Source organism: Lolium perenne, chromosome 4, assembly GCF_019359855.2.
Source record: "Lolium perenne isolate Kyuss_39 chromosome 4, Kyuss_2.0, whole genome shotgun sequence".
NCBI classification, from domain to species: domain Eukaryota; kingdom Viridiplantae; phylum Streptophyta; class Magnoliopsida; order Poales; family Poaceae; genus Lolium; species Lolium perenne.
This window is the reverse complement of record NC_067247.2, coordinates 102,297,944-102,307,657: the sequence shown is the minus strand read 5'-3', so window position 1 is coordinate 102,307,657 and position 9,714 is coordinate 102,297,944. Positions and strand designations below refer to the sequence as shown.

General features: G+C 40.7%; 1 protein-coding gene across 1 annotated transcript; it reads left to right on the top strand.

Moving 5' to 3' along the window:
- Positions 1–2,781: 2,781 nt before the first annotated feature.
- On the top strand, positions 2,782–6,614 carry LOC139839053 (uncharacterized). The gene is made up of 7 exons (XM_071829097.1): positions 2,782–3,135; positions 3,246–3,383; positions 3,600–3,701; positions 3,810–5,507; positions 5,618–5,713; positions 6,006–6,268; positions 6,372–6,614. The coding sequence occupies exons 1-7, from the start codon at positions 2,782–2,784 to the stop codon at positions 6,547–6,549; spliced, it is 2,829 nt and encodes a 942-aa protein (XP_071685198.1). The 3' UTR covers positions 6,550–6,614.
- The last annotated feature ends 3,100 nt before the right edge of the window (positions 6,615–9,714 follow it).

Below are 9,714 nucleotides of genomic sequence, written 5' to 3'. Positions count from 1 at the left end.
GCCGGTGACCACTCGTGTCTACCGTCCGATCAAAATCAGACCGTCCGCGCTCCTCCTCGCTAACGTCCAAAATATTGCCGACGGGGACGCCCGCACGCGTGGGCTACTCGCCTTCTTCCTCGCTCCAAAACTGCTCCGGTTTTCTCTCTCTCCCCCTCGCGCTGCTCCGCTTCATCGATGGGAGATCTCCTCCCCTAAATCGCCGTTGCCGAGCTCGTCGCCGGGGGGAGCCGCCGGGCTGCTCTGGTGAGCAGAATTGGTGTCGAGGACGCGGGGATCGACTCGCCCGGCGGTGTGATTTCGTCCCATTCGAGGTGGAGAGGAGGTGTCTGCGACGGCGACTTGTTCTGCGTCGAGCCCGCGTCGATCCACAGCTGGTACGCTGGTTAGTGCTTCGATTTCGCGCCCCTGCCCCTCTTACTTCCGATAGCTAGAGCTGTTCGTCCGCCTAGATGATTTTGTCCGTGGCGGAGATTTTTTTGGTCGTATCCCTGTTGATTTTGTGGTTAGTGCTTTGATTTCGCGCCCCTGCCTGTTACGTGCTTTGATTTTGTTCCGATAGGTAGAGCTGTTCGTCCGCCTAGATTATTTTGTCTGTGGTGGAGATTTTTTTGGTCGTATCCCTGTTGATTTTGTGGCGGAAACTCATCGGCGGCTTGGTATAGTTTGCATTAGTCCCACTGGTGTGTTTGATTCGCACCCGGATCATGTCGATTTTGATGATTAGTATCCCGATTTGCACTTGTACTGTTTGTTAGTTGTCACACGTAGCACGACAAGTTTCGAGTTATCGTAGTACTAGTAGCATATCGAGTTGATGTACTAGCAGTAGTAGAATCAACTAGTTCATCCTGCGCCCCCCAGATGGCTATCATGTAGTTTTGAGTTGCTCAAGTTATTTTTGTGATGTACATTTGAGTAGTTCAAGTTGCTGTGATGAAATCCAATGTTGCTGTGATTTATTTGAGTAGGTTAAGTTGCTCTGATGAAATCAAATGTTTGATGTGATGATTTGATCATGTCATTTTGCTGTGATGAAATCCAATGTTGATGTGCTGAAATCCAATGTAGTTTTCAGTTGTTGTCATTGATATTTGGATGTATATTCATCAAGTCATCAAGGTTGTAGGAAGATTTTTTTCTTATTTTTTGATGGTTGTATGTGTTTAAGTGCTGTTGCATGTATTTTGTAATATTGTGGGTGTATAAAACTTCATTAACATGTTGTTTTGTATCTGCATTTTCAAGTCAGCAAGGTTATAGGAAGATTGACTTACCCTTTGGATGTATAATTAAATACTGTGGGTGTATAAAACTTCATTAACATGTTGTTTTGTATCTGCATTTTCAAGTCAGCAAGGTTGCAGAGAAGATTGACTTACCCCTTTTGGATGTATAATTAAATACTGTTGGGTGTATAAAACTTAATTAACATGTTTGTGTTTGCATCTGTTTTTTCAAGTCAGCAAGGTTGCAGAGAAGATTGACTTACCCCTTTGGATGTATATTTTAAATGTTGTTGGGTGTATAAAACTTAGAAACATGTTGTGTTTGCATCTGTTTGTTCAAGTCAGCAAGGTTACAGAGAAGATTGACTTACCTTTTTGGATGTATATTTAAATACTGTTGGGTGTATAAAACTTCATTAACATGTTTGTGTTTGCATCTGTTTTTTCAAGTCAGCAAGGTTGCAGAGAAGATTGACTTACCCCTTTGGATGTATATTTTAAATGTTGTTGGGTGTATATTTAAAATATTGTTTCATGTGTTTGATGTATTTTTTCTTTCATTGTAATCTTTTCAACATATACCTATGGCTGTCAATTGAATATACATTTTCTTATGTTTGTAGTTATGTTTTGCAGTTAATTATGCTGCTGCTATTTGTAGATATTCCATGGGTTCTCATTTTTTGCATTTATGTTCTTCCAACATACATTTTTAAATTCTGGCTTGTAGCATGTAGATATACCACTATATCTATAATTCATACATTTTTTGACTGCTATTTTTTTGTTTTTTCAGGGTTTTTATTCTGGATCATTTTGTTTTCTGTCCTCTATTAGGTTGCAATGAAACCTGTAATCTCACTCGTAAGAAATCTGTCCCACCATATGCATGATTTTTTATGTATATTTTGTTTTATGTCATGGTGATTATGTAATTCTTGCTTTTCTACTTTTTTGTATGTTGCAGAAACATTCTAAAACTCCAAAGAGCCGGCAGAAGATTTCTAAATTCAAGAGGATGAAGGAGAGGTTACAGTATAAAAATGTATCTCAGGGTGTGCAAGAAGAACCAGTACCATTGCAGACTGTTCCTCCTTCCGATGAGCCCCCTGTCGATGTGCTAGAACATCCATTACATGATGACGAAAAGTCAGATGAAGAGGATAATGTTGTTGAGAAGAAGATTTTTCTGTAACTCTCTTTTTTGTTTCTACTGTATGCTTCCCCTTTTTCATTTCTTTTTTACTTCTGCATGCTGTAAATGGGTGTTGTTTCTCATGCTACTACATTTTTGCTGCAGAATAATTTATTCAACCGTTCTTCTCCAATGAAGGTTGTTAGGGTTTGCAAAGGAATGACATCTAAGCAGCGTGCTTTGATCAGTGGAGCAGATTTTAGTGTCATCCTTAGCATGAAGTGTTCAAAGCTAATCCCAGAGTTATGCAGATTCCTCATGGAACACTTTGATCTAGTGGCTTGTGTTCTAGATTTTGGTGAGAGGGGGAAAATCCCAGTTAATGTTCAGTCGGTTGTGAGTGTGATGGCAGTACCCATGGGTACACACCCTGTCCCGTACAAGCAAAACATTAATGCAACAAGTTCTGTGCTAGAGATGATGGGGATCAACAATGAGAGGCAACCAACCTTATCAGAGGTGGAGAAGCAGTTGGAACGCAGCTATCCCGCTGATGATGCTTACTTGAGGAAGTTCATTATCTTCCTTATGTCTTCTGTGTTTGCTCCTACAACAGGAATTTATATTAGTCCAAAGTGTTATCCAGCAGTGATTAACATAGAAGCAATCCGAAGGTTGGACCGGGCAAGATTTATTATCGACATCCTCATTAAGACCGCGAACGCCAAAGGAAAAAAAAACTGGTTTAAAGCTTGCATGCCATACCTAATGGTGAGTTCCTTCATTTCTGGTTTCACTCTTTTCTATTCTTCTTTTTCTTATTTTTGTAACAATTTCTTATAAGACATAATCATTTTTTGTTTTCTACATTGTTTTTGTAGGTTCTATATGTAGATTCACTGGAAACAGACGCTGTAGATTTGCCACCTGGACCTCGCATTTGTGTTTGGACTAACCAGTTAATAAGGCATGTCGTAAATTTGGATACCAACACTGATGGATCATTTGGAAAACTACCGGTACTGCCCATTGTTTTCTTTTAATACTTTCAATTTTTTTGGTTTTCCAAAGTATGAACTGGTTCTCCTAATAAATATACAATGGCTTTTGTAAATAGTTTCTTCTTTGTACTTTTGCATATGGTGCCATTAAATGATGTTCAACATTTTTTAGAATAGCATGTTTGAATTTACTTACCAAGCTTTTATTCTAAAAAAATTGTGTAACTGCCACAGCTCAAGGCTTGCTTTAGGAACAAGACTGTCCTTTTTAATAATGACCCATCTGCTATAGACATGTTTATCAGATGTCATGCACCAGAATCTCCTAATGAAGAAGTAAGGTACTGGTGTTTCTTCTTTCCATTTGACATGAAATGTATGTAGTTACTATGAGTGCACAAGTTTCTAATCTTTTCCATTCTCTTTTCTGCTTTTTTCCAACAGAAACTGGTACAGTACAGAGAAGCTGTCATAAACATGTGCAGTGCGTTTGAGGATGGCTTATCTCAGTTTATCAGGTCCTTTGCTCCGAATCAAGTAAAAGAAGGCAATCCTGATCTTCACCAGGTAGAGAAAGATGTTGATAAAACGAGCAAGCACAAACGACGTAGGAGAGTTACAAAAGTGCAACAAAGTGTCAGAGACGACGAGAATCAGAAAGATGTGCAAGTGGATGTGCAAGTGGACCAGATGGAAGGTGAAGCAAATCCAAGAGACAATGAGGTAAAAACCAAGAAAAGGAAACCCGATGACAGATTTATTGCTGCGGGACGACCTAAGAAGAAGAAGATTAAAGTGTATGTCGTCAGTGAAGATTGTCATGACGAAGGGCCCGCAGTTGTTTATGAAGAAAAAGCATCAGATGGTCAAAGTGTTGACATTACATGTAACATGATTGCTGAAGATGATCAGACACTCAACAAAGAAGCTGATAAACTATACGAGGAAGATGGTATTGATGAAGGTACTGTGAACATTGAAGAACTTGTTCAAGCCAACGAGGAAGTACTTCCTATAGTGTCTGTGGAGACAGAAGTATCACCCCCGCATACAAACATGGTTGATGCATTGAGGATTCTTCAAGGATACGGTACTGGATCTCAATCAAGCACTGAAACTCCGCAAGTTCATATCACTGGAGAAGGCATGCAAGTGGACCAAGAGGATGAGAGAAGCAATGGTTCTGCTCAATTGAAAACAAAGACGAGTAAATCTGATACATTTTTAGACCAGGTGCAGGTTACTCCAGTTGCCAGGAGGCCTGTCACAAGATCAATGTCTCCTTTGAAATCTCCACTTCTTAAGGAAGATGTCAAAAATACTGCTCCTAGCCCAAGGAGGCTTACAAGGTTTGCTACTACTGAAGCACGGGCTAATGCTAGTTCGACGAAGCTTTGTAATTCTCCTTCATCTGCTTCAAAGTCTTTCAGAAACATGTCCAAGAACTTGTCTGTCGATCTTGGAAATGCAGAAACTCCAGAATCAGAACATCAGAGGAAGGTTAGAGAGTTGGCTGAAGATTTCCCATCTTTTGATCTCGGTTTCAGTCCTGGGGAGCAGACAATGGTTGAGCATACAGCTCCTGAGCTGACAGTTCCTGAGCTCACAGTTCCTGAGCAGACGGTACATGTCCAGCAAGTTGAAACAGTACAAAAGGATCAAGATTCACAGGTGGATGAAGTTATTGTCATTTCTAACAATGATAGCGGTGACTCCCTTGACAAGATTTTTGCTTCAATTGAGATGCCTACCTCAGGAGGAAAAGCCATTAACTTGCAGAATTCATCTGGTGTTTCACCTACAACTCCTGGTAATTCCACACCCATTCCTCAAACAAAAAGGATTTTGAAGCTAGGACCTCAACAGAAATCACCATTTGTTGCAAACGATAAGAAGCCTTCTGTTCCCAAATCAGATACTGAGTTATACAACAAGGTGTGCATGTATGGAGGCAAAACTAAAGATAAGTTGAATGAGGAAAGGATTATCGATTATGGAACTTTCTTTGTTCAACTCCGCGATTTATCAGACTCAGTCAAGCCAGGAGGTTGGCTAAGCAACACAACCTGTGAGATCGCATTGCAAGTGCTTTCTGCAGACATGGCCAAGCAGAAAAAATTCGTTATGCCTCTTATGATTGCGGTTAGTAAAATCATTTACACTTAAAATGTTTCTTTTTAATGTATTTCCTGGATATGTATTTCTTTGCTCTCTTTAACCTGTCCCTTTTTATACTTTATAATGGTGTGCAGACTAAACTAAGGAGTGCAACCAACTGTATTTTAGATAGGACTGTTAGAAAAGCTTTCGAGTGTTCACCTACGCACCGCCTAGACCACAAAGATATGGTACGTTCTATCTCTTTTTTCACTTTTTTGCTTCCTCTATTTTTTTTGTTTTTAAAAAACTTCCTGGATACATGCTTACTGCATTTTTCTGGGTGCATCTTTTATACAATGATAAGATTCAAGATGTAACTAAAAAACTTATTAGCAATACATGATTCAAAGAGTTAGAACATCCATTGGAAGTAATTTTTACATTTTTCTCAAATATAACATGTTTCTGTGTTTCTACGGTTATGTTCCTGTTACGGTTATGTTCCTGATACTACTTTTCTATTCTACAACAACTGTACAGATAATGTTTTCAGTTCTTCAAGATTTAACACCTGAAATCAAGAAAATGACTGGGCACTACTATCTTATTGTGTTGAACTTGACGTCCGGGAGGTTTGAAGTGATGGACTCACTAAGGCGTGAGGGTGACAAAGCGCTGATGGCTGATGCTCGAACAATCATTGGAAGTATAAAGCATTTGTGGGCAACAAACAACAGCGAATCAAAAATCGACATCTCGAAATACAAAACAGTGCACATAACTACACCAAGGCAATTGACTACGTAAGGACTAGTTTCTTTTGCATTTCCAATTCTACATTTTTCTAATTGTCCATAGATTTTTTTAGTTGATATATGCATTTTCCAATTTTTCTATGTTTCCAAGGTATGACTGCGGGTTCTTCATGCTCAAGTACATTGAGTGTTGGAATGGGAGAAGGATGGCAGCAATTAACCCATCAGACATGCCGACGCTTAGAAAGATATTCCTGAAGAAATGGATGGATTATGTCGAGAACAGGATTGACTGGGAGGAACTTCTCTTCCCAGTAAGGATTTGTTGATCTTCTTCTTGATGATAGGGAGCCAGGTAATAATGTCTGAAGACTAGAATCAGTATTTGTTGTCTTTTTTTTTGTATGACAACTGTTGATAAGTGTATTTTTCTGTCTGCTTTTTCTACACTATGTTATATATATATATACATATGTTTTCTTGTATTTTTCTGATACAATTTTTTGATTGCATATGTGGTTTTATACATCCTGAATGTGCTTACAAAGTGCATTTGCTATTTTTTACTTTAGTGCCCCTTTTTACTCTTGTTTTTGTTTCTTCGAGTGAAAATAATAGATGTACTTCTGTCTGGTAATTTCATAAAACATTCATCTAACAGTAAGCACATGGACAGCAGTTCAACACTTTGCATTCTCTTTTTACATCATGAAGCACATGCATGTAAAATTATCATGCCACCTACCATCACAGTAAGAATACAACAAGTTTGACGTCAACATAAAGCTAAGTTCATTACAACTTAAATCATAATCGAAAACAACTTTGCATTTTTCAATAAGCTAGACCATGACACGGAAGAAATCGATTTCATTTGATTCAGGTCCTGGCATTATCTTATCTTTGCATGTAGCCGCAGTGTGTTGGTTTGACCCACATACACTGCATTTCACAACCTTTGTAGCCTTCAGGTGCAGTCCAGATTTCTTTCTCTTTTCAGCTGGACGACCTTGTTTAGCAATATAAACCGGATCTTCAACATGGTCAAACTTTGAAGAATTCCCTTGCCCATCGTCACCTACATTTTCTACATCTGGTTCCTCATCAAAAGATGGAGCAGCCAGTTTTTTCTTCTTCCTCTTTGCAGATTCAGGAGCTTTCATTTCCAACAACTCTTTCTCCAAAGCTAGCATGTATTTATTATCTGCAATGGCTTTCCCTTTTTCTGATGTTGATGCCATTCTTGCTACTCTGGTGTAGTCATTGCATAGAGTGCCGTAACGCAACTGCTGCCTTTCTTTGTTATTCATCTTCCTGCCCACTGGCTGCTTAGGCAAGTCCATTTTTTCCTCCACAATGGTTTCCTCCTGTACTCTCCACTTGTCTAGTATGTATTTGATACGTCCAATTTGCATCACTATTTTATATCATAATTTGCTGCTATTCATTGATATATTTCATATTTGGAGATGATACTTATGTTATTTCATCTATTTTGCATATTTCATGATTATTTGGAGATCGCGCACCAGAGCCAGGATTCTGCTGGAAAAAGCACCGTCAGGATGTAATATTTCGGAAGATCAGCAGTTGGCGGAAATTATATGAAAAATCCTATTTTTCCAGAAGACGAAGGGAGCCAGAAGGGGGGGCCGAGGGGACCCGAGGTGGGCCCACCTCATAGGCCGGCGCAGCCCAAGACCTGGCCGCGCCGCCCTGTGAGGAGGGGGCCCACAGCCCTCTCTCGCCTCCTTTTCTTCGCGTACGTCTTCGTCCCGAAAACCTAAGCCACAGAGGATAGTCGCGAAGAGTCACAGCCGCCTCTGCGGGGCGGAGAACACCAGAGAGAAAAGAGCTCTCCGGCGGGCAGGAATCCGCGGGGGAAATTCCCTCCCGGAGGGGGAAATCGACGCCATCGTCACCGTCACCGAGCTGGACATCATCTCCATCACCATCGTCATCATCTCCATCATTATCACCGCCATCTCCACCGCTGCATCTCGTCACCGCTGTAACAATTTGGGTTTGATCTGGATTGTTTGATAGGGGAAACTCTCCCGGTGTTGATTTCTACTTGTTATTGATGCTATTGAGTGAAACCATTGAACCAAGGTTTATGTTCAGATTGTTATTCATCATCATATCACCTCTGATCATGTTCCATATGATGTCTCGTGAGTAGTTCGTTTAGTTCTTGAGGACATGGGTGAAGTCTAAATGTTAGTAGTGAATCATGGTTGAGTAGTATTCAGTGTTATGATATTTAAGTTGTGGTGTGATGCGCGTGAAACACACGTCCGTTGGGAACCCCAAGAGGAAGGTGTGATGTGCACAGCAGTAAGTTTTCCCTCAGAAAGAAACCAAGGTTTATCGAACCAGGAGGAGCCAAGAAGCACGTTGAAGGTTGATGGCGGAGGGATGTAGTGCGGCGCAACACCAGTGATTCCGGCGCCAACGTGGAACCTGCACAACACAACCAAAGTACTTTGCCCCAACGTAACAGTGAGGTTGTCAATCTCACCGGCTTGCTGTAACAAAGGATTAACCTTATTGTGTGGAAGATGATTGTTTGCAGAAAACAGTAAAGAACAATTATTGCAGTAGATTGTATGCGATGTAAAGAATAGGACCGGGGTCCACAGTTCACTAGAGGTGTCTCTCCCATAAGATAAATAGCATGTTGGGTGAACAAATTACAGTCGGGCAATTGACAAATAGAGAGGGCATGACAATGCACATACATGATATGATAAGTATTGTGAGATTTAATTGGGCATTACGACAAAGTACATAGACCGCTATTCAGCATGCATCTATGCCTAAAAAGTCCACCTTCAGGTTATCATCCGAACCCCTTCCGGTATTAAGTTGCAAACAACAGACAATTGCATTAAGTATGGTGCGTAATGTAATCAATAACTACATCCTTGGACATAGCATCAATGTTTTATCCCCAGTGGCAACATCACATCCACAACCTTAGAACTTTCTGTCACTGTCCCAGATTTAATGGAGGCATGAACCCACTATCGAGCATAAATACTCCCTCTTGGAGTTAAGAGTAAAAACTTGGCCAGAGCCTCTACTAATAACGGAGAGCATGCAAGATCATAAACAACACATAGGTAATAGATTGATAATTAACATAACATAGTATTCTCTATCCATCGGATCCCGACAAACACAACATATAGCATTACAGATAGATGATCTTGATCATGTTAGGCAGCTCACAAGATCCGACAATGAAGCACATAAGGAGAATACGACCATCTAGCTACTGCTATGGACCCATAGTCCAGGGGTGAACTACTCACTCATCACTCCGGAGGCGACCATGGCGGTGAAGAGTCCTCCGGGAGATGATTCCCCTCTCCGGCAGGGTGCCGGAGGCGATCTCCAGAATCCCCCGAGATGGGATTGGCGGCAGCGGCGTCTCAGTAAGGTTTTCCGTATCGTGGCTCTCGGTACAGAGGGTTTCGCGACGAAGACTT